Source organism: Heptranchias perlo, chromosome 20, assembly GCF_035084215.1.
Source record: "Heptranchias perlo isolate sHepPer1 chromosome 20, sHepPer1.hap1, whole genome shotgun sequence".
Taxonomy (NCBI): Eukaryota; Metazoa; Chordata; class Chondrichthyes; order Hexanchiformes; family Hexanchidae; genus Heptranchias; species Heptranchias perlo.
In genome coordinates, this window is record NC_090344.1 from 36,475,818 (window position 1) to 36,493,418 (window position 17,601).

Below are 17,601 nucleotides of genomic sequence, written 5' to 3' on the forward strand. Positions count from 1 at the left end.
CCTTAAACCTCAGTGAGATTTGTTCTTAAAACTAAGAAGGCATTTCGCTGATCTTCAATACAACGAATGAAATATCAATGGAAGCGAAAATCGTCCGGGTTCGATAACTGGCGGGCGATTTGCACCGCCAGTTCACTGCCCAGGAGGTGATGGTGTAAATCACCTCCCCACCCCCCAAATAAACTACGATCTCTTGTGATATGTGTTGAGGTCAGCACCATTTACCTCGTGACTTCTGTTGGCAGTGTTCAGATGCAGACCGCTTGAAATTGCTGATCAGTGCATCCTCTGCATGGGTTGGCACTGATCCCTCTTGCAGCCGTGCAAAAGCCGTCTTTATTCATTTTTCCCTTGCCCATTTGACTTCTTGCTGAGTTACGATCCTCCAGTACCCTGGCACCATACATACGTGAGCCATCATTCACCTGGCAGTGAGTGCAGGGGGCATCACAGTTGACCCAGTCTTGTCCCACATCGTCCATGAGTGCAGACTTCCAGTCGAAGCATGTCTACAGAATGCACTGCAGCAGCTCGCCAAGGCTTCTTCGGCAGCACCTCCCAAACCCGTGACCTCTACCACCTAGAAGGACCAGGGCAGCAGGTGCTTGGGAACAACATCACCTCCAAGTTCCCCTCCAGGTCACACACCATCCCGACTTGTGTTAATTGTACCTATATGATTTATATCAATTGGTGTTAATTGTATTCAGGTGGTGTGTGTCAATTGGGGACTCTCTTGCATCCTTTTTATAGGAGAGCTTATTTAGGATGTGGTGTGTGTGTCAGGGGGAATCTCTGTGAATAAAGGCTTGGAAGCAACTGAAGACCAGGCTCTGGTATTTTATCCTTCACCACTTGGCGATCCAGTTTATAACAACTTGGACATTTATCAGCCGTTCCTTCATCGTCGCTGGGTCAAAATCCTGGAACTTCCTACCAAACAGCACTGTGGGAGCACCTTCGCCACACGGACTGCAGCGGTTCAAGAAAAGGGCTCACCACCACCTTCTCAAGGGGCAACCAGGGATGGGCAATAAATGCCGGCCTTGCCAGCGACGCCCACATCCCAAAAATTAAAAAAAAAAATCACCCGTGCTGCTTTTCCTCTTCCCTGAGACGGGTGTCCCGGGGTCAATGGTCACCTCCCAAGCAACACCTGGCCTTAGATCAGTTGCCTCAACACAGCCCGAAAATTGAACCTGTTACCCCCCTGACTTGTTGGGCTGGTTGAGCCTGTGCTGTTAAACCACATTACAGCGATGGAATTTTCTTATCGTCCTATATTACAACACCAAAAATAAAAATATGTAAATTAAGAAATTCCAGGAAAGAGCTTCATGGCAGTAATGGTGTTGAGCAGTTCAGCTGACACTGCGGGGGAGAGGGATTATTTTACCTGGTTGCACTCCTGTGGGGAGCCTTGGTTGTCAGAAGTTCAGGTGCAAATTTATCGACCAAAATCTTGGGGGTTGCGCTCCCAATTTTCCGATTTACAGAATTGCGAATTTACTCTTCCCCAGGACTCAGGTCAGTAGGAACATAGGAACAGCAGGAGGCCATTCAGCCCCTCGAGCCTGTTCCGCCATTCAATCAGATCATGGCTGATCTGTATCTTAACTCCATCTACCCGCCTTTGCTCCATATCCCTTAATACCCTTACTCAATAAAAATCTGTCAATCTCAGTTTTTGAAATTTTCAATTGACCCCCAGCCTCAACAGCTTTTTTGGGGGGAGAGAGTTCCAGATTTCCACTCCCCTTTGTGTGAAGAAGTATTTCCTGACATCACCCCTGAACGGCCGAGCTCTAATTTTAAGGTTATGCCCCCTTGTTCTGGACTCCCCCACCAGAGGAAATAGTTTCTCTCGATCTATCCTATCAAATCCTTTATTCACCTTAAACACCTCAATTAGATCACCCTTTAATCTTCTATACTCGAGGGAATACAAGCCTAGTCTATGCAACCTGTCCTTTTAGCCCCGGTTAACGAACGTGCTCTCAAACCCGGAGATACAGTCACTTGGTGTCCAATTCTCTCCCTGGCGTACTACACCACACCACTGCTGGTAATTATTCCCTTTGCCTGATCAGTTGGCGATCGGTTGCCTTTGAAGCGGTTAAGTTTACCGATAGTGCGCTTCGGTCGCGACATCGCTTAGGAATGGGGTAACACAGCGGTCAGCGATACCTAACCCGCGAAGTAATAGCGTCAGGTTACAGCTTGTACCACACATCAAAGACGCAAGATAGGATGGAACAATGAAAGGCCATTTGGAGCCACTCCTTATGAAAGGCTGTGCATAACTCACGCTGACATGGACTCTCCCTTATCTATTTACATTGCTAAAGCAGGTGGGTAACACTGGGTAAAATCTCCAGGGAAGAGGGAGGACCTTCAAAGGACGTCTAGTCAAACACCATTTACATTTTAACAATCATTATTCAACCCTTTGACAGCGTGAGTTCCACACGCATCTTCCCATGGATCTAACATTGCGCCATGCAGCAACTGACTGAGAAATATCACGCGCAACATCTATTTTATTTAGATCGAGTTACATCGAGTCTATAGCACAGGCCATTCGGCCCAACTGGTCTATGTCGGTGTTTATGCTCCACACGAGCCTCCTCCCAGTCCTCTTCCTCTAACCCTATCAACATATCCTTCTATTTCTTTCTCCCTCATGTGCTTAACTGGCTTCCCCTTAAATGCATCTATGCTATTCACCTCAACTACTCCGAGCAAGCTCCATGCGCTCACCACTCTCTGGGTAAATAAGTTTCTCCTGACTATTCTGTGAAGGATGCCCATTAAAGACTCCACTGCACTGATAAAGAATTCACCTTATAAAGATTTCACCTGTGTAGCACTCAACATTATGTACGGAAAATAACCTGGGAAATATTTATTAAAAAACATGTCATTTTGAGCACCAGGAAGTAGCTTCGATACTTGAAGGATCAGTCAGAAATTGTTCTTATATCGGGGGGGGGGGATTTTCTATGTTTTCGAGGGATTGCATATCGGAAAATTCTAACCTCTCCCTCCTTCCCCTTCCCCCTAATATACAACTCCCAGCTAACGGCAGGAGTGCAGAAGTGGAAAAGTCTGCTGCATTTCCAAATCTCGCTGTGCACACTTCTCTGAGATATAACGATGCCTTCACCTGCTTTACAGAATGTGGGATGCACCATCCAATTCACCCCCCTAAGGCAGTAATCTGGCGGAGCGGATCATACAGGTTATATAACGGGTGTAACGATCCGCTCCTCCCCCCACCCCGTTCACTGCCCAGGGGGTGAAAACAAAACTTTGACCCCTGTGAGTCCACTGTGGTTTTATCTACAGTGTGCTCCGTGGCCAAAGAATGTACAGAGTACCCCCAGTGCAATCCTCATCCAAGAGCCTGCCAACTATGGTAGGGTAGCGTAGTGGTTAACCCTTGAGAGGCTTGGACTAATTATCATGAGTTCAAATCCCACTGTGGCAGTTTGAGAATTTGAATTCAGTTTTTAATAAATAGCTGAGACAGTCTCCACCACGTAAACTGTCTACATTTAAATCGGGCAATCGTTCAAATCGGGCAAATAGCACAAACCATTTTCCATCACCATGATTGTCAATTACGGCGTGTTAAGCCCGCCCGCGACTTTGGGCAGAAACAGGCGTTCAATAAGTAGTTAAAATGCAATTCCCTTGTACACTTAATCACCTCTAAGTGGAAAAGGGATTTACTGAACCTCAAACTTGCCTTGAAATATGAAACAGTGAATTTGCAAATAGAGTGGAATCTTGTTACGTTTAATAGCTTGGGGCAGACGAAATTTTGAACGTAACTAAATTCATATAAACCACCCGACGCGAATAGCGAGCAAATCGCATTAGCACAGTCGCGGCCGCTATACCGTATCAGTTAAAGCGACCATGAAGCCGCCCGATAACCGGTTTACTAATATCCTTTACAGAAAGAACTTGCATTTATACTGCGCCTTTCACGACCTCAGGACACCCCTAAGCGCTTTACAGCCAATGAAGTACTTTTTGAAGTGCAGCCACTGTTGTAATGTCAAGAAACCCAGCAGTCAATTTGGGCACAGCAAGGTCCCACAAACAGCAATGAGATATAAATGACCAGATCGTCTGTTTTAGAGCTGTTGGTTGAGTGCCACGGGATCTTTTACATCCACCTGAGAGGGCAGACGGGGCCTTGGCTGAGGAAACCTGCCGTGCTTCCCTGCTCCGGCCCGATATGTGACTCCAATCTCACACCAACACGGTTGACTGTTAACTGCCCTCTGACGAGGCCGAGCAAACCACTCAGTTGCATCAAACCACAACTAGGGATGGGCAATAAATGCCGGCCTTGCCAGCGATACCCACATCCTGAGAACCAAACAAAAAATCCACGCTCAGGATTTTATATTCCAGCGCTCCTGCAGCATGCAGGGAGCCAGAATCAAGAAATCCCGCACCCCCAGCCCGGGATCTTCTGAACACTGATTTTCACTGTACCTGGAAACCGCAGGCGCGCTGCCCGCCATTTTCCGCCCAGTCGAGGGCTGCGCATCCCCCGGTTAGCATTTCCCCGCGCTGTGACAGTCCCGTTGTCAAGGTGAGCACAGAGAATTACTCCCGTAGAGCTTCAGCAAGGTGGAAAGCGGCCATTGTGTCGAAAAAATATCTGACAGGATTCGCCAACTCTGGGTGGACATGTTCCTCGAGGTTTCATCACATGACCTCCTGCCTCCAACTGCCCCGGCCCCACACTCCTGCTATTGGTCGCCCGACACATCCATCCTCGTGACGCACCGCGTTCCCACACCAATCGGAAAGCGAACAGACTCCTCATTACCCGATTGGATGATTCTTGACTGTCGGTCAAACAGCCTTTCTTTCCCATGTTCAATGTTTTTATAACTAGTAAAAGTGTTCATAGAAAATGTCTTTAATGCCCCCTGCGATTTTTCTCCTGGTAGTTGCTCGCAGCAGTGTCTTGGAGATTAGCCTTTAATTCCTGGAGACGCCGGGGCCAATCCTGGAGAGTTGGCAACCCGAGACAGGGTTGTGAGACACTGGACTCCTCAGAAGGCCCGAGGCCTACTTGGAGCCCTGCTTGAAATGCAGCCTAACGTGATCCAAAGGACTTAACCTCTCATTTGTTATCTATCGGAATCTTTCAGCATCTGACAGAGATTTGGAGATTTGTGCAGCTTCATCTGTTGAAGGCTGAAGGAGCGTTTCTACATTCAAACAAATATTCAAGTCCCTCCCCCAATTTTCAGCCATTTCCAATTATCCCAAGAAATGAGAAACACTTCACGATTCAGTACCTATCTCCATCCGCACCGTGAGACCATTGAGCGGGACACAGTTACAAACAATCTTCACAGTTGTCACACATCTTAATTAAGTATTGAGGAAGCGAGGCTCCTCCGGGATCTGAGGGCCACAGATTAACCAAGCAGAACCGGTTCATTTTAATTAACCCTCCGGCAATAAGGCAGAGATTGCTTTGAACGACTTAAAGAAACCTTCTTCTGTAGACAAACGCTTCCGCGGTTTTTGTAAGCTGGCAACTAAAGGCTGATTAAGGAAATGCCTGACTGAATTCATGCTCAGAGCTTCATATTTACACAGTCAGCAGGCTATCCAGGTTGTGTTGTGCTCTGCAAATGGAGGCGATAAAGGGCTAGATTTCGCACCCGTTGATCGTGAATGGGCAGAAATCTAGCCCAACAGTTCCAGAAGGGTAGGACCACAATGGGGAGCTGGCCAAATTTTTTGCCAAGCCCATTCTAAATTGGTAAGAACTGATGCGAATCTCCCGGAGTTGTGATGGGCTGGTGGCCCTCGATTCTCCCGAGACAGTGCCTGTGCGTAATTATTCCCAGCTCCGGCTGCAGATTTGGACAGGTGCAGGGAGCACCCTGTTAGGGGTAGACTTCGACTTTGTGCGATAGTGGAAAGCGGATGCTAGCCCGTCGGCAGCCTGTTTTACATCCCTCCGGATTTTTTGTGTCACGGGGTTTCAATAGAAATAAAAACGGGGAGAGCTGTAGAACAGGCTGTTTTACACAATTGCACAGGTAATGGGAGTGGAAAATTGAGTGTAAAGAAAGAAATAATGACTTGCATTTCTAAAGCGCCTTTCATAACCTCAGAACATCCCAAAGCGCTTTACAGCCAATTAAATAATTTTTTTTGAAGTGTAATCACTGTTGTGATGTAGGAAACGCAGCAGCCAATTTGCGCACAGCGAGATCCAATAAACAGAAACGATCAGATAATTTGTCTTCAGTGATGTTGGTTGAGGGATTAATATTGGCCAGGACACCGGGGAGAACTCCCCTGCTCTTCTCCGAAAAGTGCCATGGGATCATTTACATCTACCTGAGAGGGCAGACGGGGACTCGGTTTAACATCTTGTCTGGAAGGCGGCACCTCCAACCGTGCAGCACTCCCTCAGTACTGCACTGGAGTGTCAGCCCAGATTGTGTGTATTTTAACGGGATGCCGACAATTAAAGGGAAGTGGTGGACTCTGCACATATATCCTTACAGCCTTAGCCAAAGCTGAATAGGCATCTCAAGCCATTGGCAGCCTTTGCCATGGCTGAAAGGGGAGAGGGGATGAAGGAGTAACAGGAAGCAATGCCAGCTCCACACGAGCCTCCTCCCATCTTACCTCATCTAACCCTATCCGCGTATCCTTCCATTCCTTTCTCCCTCATGTGTTTATCTAGCTTCCACTTAAATGCGTCTATGCTATTCGCCTCAACTACTCCATGTGGTAATTCCACATTCTCACCACTCTCTGAGTAAAAAAAGTTTCTCCTGAATTCCTTTTTTTTCATTCGTTCATGGGATGTGGGCGTCGCTGGCGAGGCCGGCATTTATTGCCCATCCCTAATTGTCCTTGAGAAGGTGGTGGTGAGCCGCCTTCTTGAACCGCTGCAGTCCGTGTGGTGACGGTTCTCCCACAGTGCTGTTAGGAAGGGAGTTCCAGGATTTTGACTCAGTGACGATAAAGGAACGGCGATATATTTCCAAGTCGGGATGGTGTGTGACTTGGAGGGGAACGTGCAGGTGGTGTTGTTCCCATGTGCCTGCTGCTGTTGTCCTTCTAGGTGGCAGAGGTCGCGAGTTTGGGAGATGCTGTCGAAGAAGCCTTGGCGAGTTGCTGCAGTGCATCCTGTGGATGGTACACACTGCAGCCACTGTGCGCCGGTGGTGAAGGGAGTGAATGTTTAGGGTGGTGGATGGGGTGCCAATCAAGCGGGCTGCTTTGTCCTGGATGGTGTCGAGCTTCTTGAGTGTTGTTGGAGCTGCATTCATCCAGGCGAGTGGAGAGTATTCCATCACACTCCTGACTTGTGCCTTGTCGATGGTGGAAAGGCTTTGGGGAGTCAGGAGGTGAGTCACTTGCCGCAGAATACCCAACCTCTGACCTGCTCTTGTAGCCACAGTATTTATGTGGCTGGTCCAGTTAAGTTTCTGGTCAATGGTGACCCCCAGGATGTTGATGGTGGGGAATTCGGCGATGGTAATGCCGTTGAATGTCAAGGGGAGATGGTTAGACTCTCTGCTGTTGGAGATGGTCATCGCCTGGCACTTATCTGACGTGAATATTACTTGCTACTTATCAGCCCAAGCCTGGATGTTGTCCAGGTCTTGCTGCATGCGGGCTCGGACAGCTTCATTATTTGAGGGGTTATTGCTTTATTGGTGACTATCTTATATTTACGGTGAAGAAGAGTGAGATCCGCACTTGTTTCTAACTATTTGGATCTGACTGATAAACTTGTGCTGATCACCAAAACGACCATAGGAAAGGCTGAACATACCCAGCAAAGAAAGGAGATACAGTAACAGCTGGAGGGCAGAGCAGTTGAGATGTGACCGTTTGTCTTTTCTCGTACCAAAGTCAGGCTGAATAATTGCGGGCGGTAATTGTAGAATTCTGCGCAGTTACCATTGGGAATTGCTGGAGCAACTCGAAAGAGTTTTACTGTGGTGGTTTTCACCTGCAGGTATTCACATCCCTCCAGAGACTAAGCGAGGTGGGAGAGGCCCATCACTGTGCAGTTGTTGAAAGGAGCAGGGCTGGTGGATCGAATGGCCTTTTCTTCTTCCGTCCTTTTCTTCTGTTTTCTCGTCGTGGCTGCACTCCAATCCGACCGCTCTCTCAGTTTGTTCCCTCGCTTATCTATCGAGATGCTGGGGGGCCACTCAGAGGCGGCCGTTGTGTGCGAGTCTCGGCACGGGTTGGGGGTTGGCGGGAGGTGGGGAGCATCGCTCTGCCTTTGTTACTTTGGAGGAGAGTGTCGCATGATGAGATCACAGCGGCCCCCTTTTCTCTGGGACAATTAAAAGCTTGTTTAGTGCACGCACCCCACTCAACTCACCGTGGGGTTTTTATAGGGATTCATTCTTGGGTTGTGGGCGTCGCTGGCAAGGGCATTTATTGCCCATCCCTTAGCTGGACAATAGTCCTCGTGGCCATTGAGATTACATTGGCTTTTTTTTTGATGTGCCTATCTCTGTCAGATCCTAAACCCCAAGAGGTCACAGACTGATTGATTTCAGATGCACGTTTACAAACTCTGCTCTTGAGGTGCGATGCGACAGCTGAGAGTGCTCAGCGACCCTCCGCCTATTGACTTTGGGTTGATGAGACAAACCTGAAGTGGACAAATGGATCATCCCGGGGGAGACTAGAGGGAAATGTTTGCAGCCCCAGCATCCTGAGGATATGTAACCATTGAATAAAGAGAGGGTTTGAATTCAGAATGCAGCTCAACAACCAACAATAGGGAGAGTGTCATTTTTCCTGCCGCCTAATCAGATCTCATTTCCATTATACTAAGCAGGTATTGCTTTACAGACTTCAGCAAACTTTAGCCTGATCATCTTTTGGCGGGAAAAAGCTGGCAAGTGAGAGCCCCCACAGAGCCGATTTGGAATCCATCCGAAATACGGCAACAGTCAGAGAACACCTCTCGTCGTACTCCAATAGTTTTTAAGTATGTGAGACTGCAGCTCTGAGATTGTCCGAGGTATTTTTATAAAATGTTATCCCTACCAACTACGACCTTGACCAGGACACCATTTAAAAGGGAATTGGATAAGTATTTGAAGAGGAAGAGTATAAAGGGATAACGGAAAGGGCAGGGAAATGGGATTAGATCGTTCCAGTTGAAGAGCTGGCACAGGCACGATGGGCTGAATGGCCTCTTTCTGTGCTGTAGGTTCTATGATCCCGTGATACCTTCAAAGTGATCTGGTAGAGTTTCTTTCTTGCCAGAACCCCTTCGAGCGTGAGCTTTCAACTTGTTTCTGAATCAATCTCAACAGCGCCAATTTGGATTCAATGTAATGTCCTGAATTTGCTCCGTTTTCAAGTTCCACCCATTATTGAAATTCAGATAATACCAGTCATTGCAAATGAAACTTTTAAGGGGCGTTTTTGAGGCTGGACATAAATCTGAAGGTCATTCGCTTTTTATCTTTCCAACAAAATCTGATTACCTGGGCCAGAGTTTATCTATCTTTCTTTCCATCTATCTACCTACCTATGTATCTTTGTATCTACCGATCTGTCTATCGGAGCAAGCCTTTGATTTAGTGGTAGCATTCCTGCCTCCGAGTCATTGGGGTTCAAACTCCACTCCAGGCAGTCCCGGCAAATGGAGACCGGAGCTCCGGCTATGAATTCTGGCATGACATCCAGTGGGAAATTCAGGTCCGATGGTGGTTCGCGTGGACCCTCCCCCGTCGCCTCATCATATGGGTTGTGGGAGCCCATGAAACCCTCCCGATGTACAGGACTAACCACCTCTCGGCTGGTGTAAAGACGGTCACGGCCATGGAAGGAGCGTTCACGTCACGGCGTGTCAGACTGTTAATTAGCCTGCGAACCCTTCCACTGCTTCACAGAGTGTGAAGATACGAAAACAACACCATCTATCTACCTACTTATTTATGTACATACCTTCTATCTGTTTATCTATCCATCTACAGATCGTCCCCATTCTGAACACATTCATTTCCTTTCCCTTTCCTGAAACTCAGTTTTTGATCTGCTGCTCTGACAGACTGTTAAACTGGACACCTAAATAACAGATTCCAAACTTTGAACTCGTTCAACTTTTCAACCCCTGTCCAGGAAAGAACTCCAGAAAGAAACATGGGCGCAATGTGAGTGAAGCATAATTGGTAGAAAGTAGGAAAATCTTTGTGAGTTAGTCACATTAGTTGACAAAAGTAGCCTGGCTGTAAGGATTAATGTGAAATTTGTAACTGGATGCAAACATAATCCTTTGAGCCAGTGAAAATTATATCTTTCTGATCACCATCAATGGTATCATTTCTGTGCATCCTTCCCTTACTGTGTTATTTATTCCGTTATGCAATGCTCTCCAGAGACTAGTTGGAAGAGAAAGCATTTTATCTGATTTACGTTGTCTCAGACTTGGAAATGATCCAATCGTATTTTTGTTGCTGTCTTTAACCAGATGACTAAACATTTCTCAAGTTGAAAATCGCAATTCCCCAAAGCCTACGTTGCAAACAACAGCACAGTTAAAAGAAAAAGCAGAGGCCAAATTCTAAACCCCGATGATGAGCCCGACATGAAAGCGAAGAGGGGATGCAGCGCAGATTCACCAAAATGGTACCGGGATTTAGGGGGTTAAACCGCGAGGACAGGTTGTACAAACGAGGCTTGTATTCCCTTAATATAGAAGATTGCTGGGTGATCTGATCGAAGCGTTTAAAATGTTTAAAGGATTCACTAGGGGGTGGGGAGAAACTGTTTCCTCTGGTGGGGGGAATCCAGAACAAGGGGGACACAATCTTTAAAATTAGAGCCAGGCCGTTCAGGAGGGAAGCACTTTTTCCACGCAAAGGGAAGTTTGGAAATCTGGAATTCTCTCCTCCAAATGGATGCTGGAGCCTTCAAGACTGAGATCGGGAGATTTTTTTGTTCGGTGACCAAGGATGTGGATCAAAGGCGGGTAAATGGAGTTGAGGTACAGGTCAGCCACGATCTAATTGAATGGCTGAAAAGGCTCGAGGGGCTGAATGGCCTACTCCTGTTCCTGATGTTGCTGCATTCCCATGATATTATTGGGATGGGGGAAACAAAGAGGGGTGCACTTTACTCCGACCTAGTCTTGGGGAAAACATTAAAATTGGGGGCTACCTAAACAAGAGATTAGTAGTGTTGTTGAACTATATCAGTCTATGGTTGGGTAGGAGTTAACGTCAGATCTTGGTCCAACAGCCAGCACCAACTTTTTCCGATGGAGCATAAAAATCTAACTCCCCCACCTCTTGTTTCTCTGCTGAAGGTGCAGATCTGTTATTAGTGTTGCACTGTCGGAGGTGCTGTCTTTCGGATGAGACTTTAAACCGAGGCCCTGTCTGCCCTCTCAGGTGGACGTAAAAGATCCCATGGCACTATTTCGAAGAAGAGCAGGGGAGTTCTCCCCGGTGTCCTGGGCAAATATTTATCCTTCACCCAATATCACTAAAACAGATTATCTGGTCATTAACACCCCGCTGTTTGTGGGATCTTGCTGTGCGCAAATTGGCTGCTGCGTTTCCTACATTACAACACTGACTACACTTCGAAAAGTACTTCTTTGGCTGCAAAGTGCTTTGGGACGTCCTGAGGTCGTGAAATATGCTATATAAATGCAAGCCTTTTTGTTATTGTACCGAGGAGTTCAAAGGAAATCTGACACACACCTGACTGACGGCATTTTATCTCTCCACTGAGTAACAGGTGTTGCGGTTGCGCTCGAGGTGAAACGGGATGTAGGATTGATGGGCATCTTTCGGGCCAACATCAAACCCCTTGCTGCCCAAGCTCAGGCCCTTTGAATAAGGCCTTGACGCAGGCAGGGAAACACTGTAAAACTTGAAAGGATTGCGGCTTCTTTGGAGAACCTGCACCACCTTTTGGACTGGAGCCAACGCTCGACATATCAAACAGCCCAGTATCAGTGCGAGGGCACTCGAGAGAGATATATCATCACAACAAACACCTACATGAGCACCTGCTGTCAGGTAGTATGTCTTATTTGTAACAAAGAGCTCGGCTCTTCACAAAAAGGACGACACCACTGTAGATGCACTGCACAATGGTATCTTTACAGAATTCAAAAAGGTGTGTAAGCAAGTATCAGATCTCCTTAGGTATCTACACCTCAGTGATATGTGACGCCTTTTTATAATGAAAACTGTTAGCGTTTCACTGCACCCGGGGCTTCGCGACATCAGGAGCCGGTTGAGCAAGCTGCGTGTGACGTACGAGAGAGATGGTTTTAAGCTGGGAAGGAATGACACAGATACACCTGCAAAGCAAAGGCAGCCTCTGACTTAAGGCAGCTTCAAAGAAAAAGCATACAAGAATTATGGGTTGCAAATAGTTATCTGAACAGTACAGAAGGGAAAGAAGTTGCAATTATGTGGCCGTTTATTACATCCCCTGGATGTCCCAAAGCACTTTATTGGTGTCAACCTTGGCTGAGTGGGTAGCACTGTCACCTCTGAGTCAGAAGGTGGTAGGTTCAAGCCCCACTCCAGAGACTTGCGCACACGATCGAGGCTGACGCTCCCAGTGCAGTACTGAGGGAGTGGTGTACTGTCAGAGAGTGCCGTATCTCGGATGAGATAATAAACTGAGGTGGATGTAAAAGATCCCGTGGCACTAACTCAAAGAAAAGCAAGGGTCTTCTCCCTGGTGTCCTGGCCAACATTTATTCCTACACCTAACAGAGGTCAGTTTTTTCATTGCTGTTTATGGGAGCTTGCTGTGCGCAAATTGACTACATTTGTCGTTAATTTGTACTTCAAAAGTACTTCATTGTCTGTGATGCGTCCTGTGGTGGTGAAAGGCGCCATATAAATACAAGTTCCTTGACTCATTCATAATTGCTTTTGAAGTGAAGCCACTATTGTTACGTAGGCAAATGTGGCAGCCAATGTGTGCACAGCAAGGTCCCACAAACAAAACAAGTTAGATGAGTTAATCTGTTTCTGATTGAATATTGACCGGGACATCGAGAGAACTTTCTGGTCTTCTTCGAATAGTGTCGTAGGATCTTTTACATCCACCTGAACGTCTTATCCAAAAGACGGCACCTCCGACAATAAAGTCTCCCTCGGTGCTGCATTTAAGAGTCGGACTCAAGTCCTCAAAGTGGGGCTTGGACCTTCTGACTCAGAGGTGAGAGTGCCTCCAACTGAGCCAAGCTGACAGCCCTTAAACCTGGTGCACAGACAAAACAAAAGGCTGAGGAAGCAATCATGTGAAACTGAAGACGAGAGCAAAAAATGAGGCTTTCACGCAGCGACTGAGTGCAAAGGTTAATTGTTTCACATGTTGAAATCGCCCTTGTCTTTTCTCTCTCTCTCTCTCTCTATCTCCAGGTCCCCCGGTTGCAGCTGCTGTTCGATCACATTTTGATGATTGCCCCGACAGTCACAGTCAGTTCTGTTTCCATGGAACATGCCGGTTTTTGGTGCAAGAATCGGCCGCAGCATGCATGTAAGTGGCTTTGTGCAGGCAGATACGTAGAGAGAACGTACCAGCCCATCTTTGAAGTGCTTCTGGTGCCAGAGTTTAAAATGAAGACCTCCCACTGTCTGAATGACAATCGACTGCATCCATTTACAAATGGCTTTTTCTAAATAGGGATGAAGTATCTCAGCTTCATTTCCTATATTTGGTTGTTATTCAGCTGAGGAAACATTTGTGAGGTCAATTCCTGTGTCAAATTGTGCCCACGAATTGAATTTTCTTTTCATGGGGGGTTAGGATATAGTTGACTTCGTGGTGCTATCATGTCTGGATCAGAGGTGATGGGTTGCACTCTGACTGTACTACTGGAGGTACTACCCTTCACTTAACTGCGGTTCTGTTGGCTCGCTATGGCCGGATGTGAAGAACCCACAGGAATTGGTCCTGGCAAGTTACACTCAAGAAAACCTCCCCTATTACTGTGAATGACCCAGCATCCAAACACACAATGAAATGTGGAGAGACCAGAGAAGCTGGGATTGTTCTCCCGAGAGCAGAGAAGTTTAAAAGGGGATTTAATAGAGGTGTCAAAATTATGAGGGGTTTTGATAGGGTACATAGAGAGAAACTGTTCCCACTAGCGGGAGGGTCGGTAACCAGAGGACAAATTTAAGATAATTGGCAAAAAAACCAAGGGGGAGATGAGGAGAATTTTTTTACGCAGCGAGTTATGATCTGGAATGCACTGCCTGAAAGGGTGAGGGAAGCAGATTCAATAATAACTTTCAAAAGGGAATTGGATAAATACTTAAAAAGGGAAAATTTACAGGGCTACGGGGAAAGAGCAGGGAAGTGAGACTATTTGGATAAGAACAGAGGAACAGGAGGAGGCCATTCAGCCCCTCAAGCCTGCAAGCCTGTTCCACCATTCAATTAGATCATGGCTGATCTGTATCTTAACTATATCTACCCGCCTCGGTTCTGTAACCCTTAATACCCTTGCATAACTAAAATAGCGCTTTCAAAGAGCCGGCGCAGGCGCGATGGGCCGAATGGCCTCTTTCTGTGCTGTACGATTCTGTGATTGTAAGAGTGCTTTTCACAAATCAAATATTGTTTTGCAGATGTCACCCCGGCTTCATCGGCATACGATGTGAGCACGCTGACCTTCTCGCAGTCGTGGCCATCAAGCAGAAGCAACAAGCAATCGCCACGTTACTTGTGGTGTCTGTAATCATCTCAGTCCTCCTGATTGCAGCGTGTGTCTTACTACAGTAAGTTCTATCTCAAGTAAGAGGGTGGCTGGCGGTGGGGTGGGGGGGGAGCCTGATACGGGGTGGATCAGTGGTCAAATCCTTGCAGACCTGCAAAGATTTCTAAGAACTGAAGAGTCGGATAGTGCGATTTGAAAACAAGGTAGCTTCACTCAACCTTTCAAAGAAAGAAAGAACTTGCATTTATATAGCACCTTTCACGACCTCAGGATGTCCCAAAGCGCTTTACGGTCAATGAAGTACTTTTGAGGCGTCGTCACTGTTGTGATACAGGGAAACACAGCAGCCAATTTGCGCACAGCAAGTTCCCACTGATAAATCTGTTTTGGTGCTGTTGGTTGAGGGATAAATATTGGCCAGGACACTGGGGAGAACTCTCCTCTTCTCCCTCAAAATGGGATTTTATACGTCCACCTGAGAGGGCAGACAGGGCCTGGGTTTAAGATCTCATCCGAAAAGCAGCACCTCCAACAGTGTAGCACTCCCTGACCTAAGTCACGTGTTCAAGTCTCTGGAGTGGGACTTGAACCCACAGCCTTCTGATTCAGAGGTGAGTGTGCGACCACTGAGCCACAGCTAACACTTTCAGCGAGTGGGACAAATGAATGGACTCACAAGCATAAGGCTTCCGATGTTGATCCCACTCCATCCTCAGTCAATTGGACGTGCACTTGTCATGGGGTGAGAAAGAGCACTGTCGATGTTAACTCTAAGGTGAAACCATGACTTACTCTTTCTTAAATAGGGATCTTCATCGTGAATCTAAAAACTGCTGGGAGGTCTTTAAAATGATAAAGGGATTCAATAGGGTAGATAAAGAGAAACAATTTCCTCCAGTGGGGCAATCCAGAACAAAGGGGCATAGTCAGGACATCCACGAGTGAAGTCAGGAAACGCTTTTTCACACAAAGGATAGTAGAAATCTGGAACTCTCCCCCCCCCCCACAAAACGTTGTGAATGCTGGGGATCAATTGTAGCTTTCAAGACTGAGATTGAGGAGCGAGAGGTGGAGAGGTTTAGGCAGGGAATTCCAGAGTTTAGTGCCCAGACAGCTGAAGGCATTAATATGTCATGGGACGGGAGGCAGAATGACTTTAAGGGAAATTTCATGCAAAACTCACAGACTCAAATCAGCTGAAAAGGAAATTGAATTTGTGATGACCTCAGTGTTTTTTGTGGCTCGACGTGGCTGACACACATTCGTTGGAATCTCTGGAGGTTGCTTCTGGCATGTCTAGTCATACCATTAACATATTTAAGTTGTAGAAAAAGTGACCACACTGATTAAGCTCAAACAGAAAATGGGAATGAAGACTTTTTGTTCTGTTGATAAAATATAATTAAACTGAGATTAGATCCCTCATCTCGAACTTAGGTTTAACAGCACAATGTCTACATAAGTATAGCTAATGTATGTTCCACCTGATGACAAAGCCTTATGGTCACTGAATACAATGAAGGGCAAACTTTCTCATCCAGCGCTGCAATCCCTTACCTGAATGAGCTGAGCAAAGCTTCCTTCTGTCTCTTCCAAGGCTCCCTCTGTTACATGAAGCTAACTGCAGCAAGTGTTTCTTATCAATGGATGGGATCTGGGACATCACAGGACATAATGTGGAGTCTTTTGTAGAAGGGGACACGGCCAGAAATAGGGTTGTAACAAGGCGATGTAGATTCTGCGACCCGCGCCCTCATCTGTCGAGGCTCTCCCCAAGGGTGTCGCTTCGCAAAATTACCCCTAGTCTGTCCTTCCAACCTTGCTCGGCACCAACATTGGATTGTACATGAGCTAGTCTAATCCCACTTACTCCCCATACCCTTTAATATCCCATCTTGTCTATTCCGACTCACTCCTTATACCCTTTAATATCCCACCTAGTCTAATCCCGCTCTCCTGCTCACTCCCCACACCCTTTAATATCTCACAACTCTAATCCCACTCTCCTGCTCACTCGACATACCCTTTATTATTCCTTTTTTTTCACGCAAATAAAGAACTCCCTTTTGAAAGAATTCATGAAGTTTGTACCAGCGAATTTCACATTTCACCCACTGTGTAAAGATTTTTTTTGCTAACTTCCTCTTTAATTCGTTTTGTGGTGACATTAAATGTGTGCCCTCTTGTCACATTTACCTTATAATAGCCCCTCATAATGTTGAAGACCTCTATCAGATCACCCCTGAAACCTTCTCAACTCCAGTGAAGAAATCCTTACCAGGTCTTGCTTAATAACTGTAGCCCCTCACAGTCAAGCTGCATTGCAACTTTTTCCATTGATTTCCATCCTGCTATAATGGGGTCCCTGCTGATGAACACAATACTCCAGCTGCAGCCAAACTAGTTAACAGATGCATAGTCCACCGTGTCACCAGATCGCTGTGTATTCATTTCAATCTCTAAACTAAAACTTTCCAATGTGTTTCACCAATATATCATTTCGCCAATCTCATCCCAAGCTTTCCCCAAACCATCGCAGGACAAGACAGATATCTGTGCTGTTTATATTCTGAGAAGCTATTGGGGTAGACTTTTAACTGGACGCTCAGGGGTAGAACTGGCATTACCGATCGACTGCCCGTTGTAGAAACCACCCAATTTAATTTCCATTGCAACCAATAATGGGTGGCCAACGACACCAATGGCAGTTTTACACCCATAGGAACTTCGGAATAGGAGTAGGCCATTCAGCCCGTCAAGCCTGTTCCGCCATTCAATTAGATCATGGCTGGTCTGTATCTTAACTACCCGCCTTAGTTCCGTAATCCTTAATACCCTTACCCAACAAAAATCAGGTGCCA

General features: G+C 46.6%; 1 protein-coding gene across 1 annotated transcript in view; it reads left to right on the forward strand.

The window, feature by feature from the left end:
* LOC137335702 (protransforming growth factor alpha-like) overlaps positions 1-17,601 on the forward strand; it is a 44,314-nt gene that overhangs the window by 19,747 nt on the left and 6,966 nt on the right. Inside the window, exons 3-4 of the mRNA XM_068001002.1 lie at positions 13,437-13,554; positions 14,652-14,801. Coding sequence (XP_067857103.1) covers positions 13,437-13,554; positions 14,652-14,801 — 268 coding nt within the window. The remainder of the gene's footprint in view (positions 1-13,436; positions 13,555-14,651; positions 14,802-17,601) is intronic.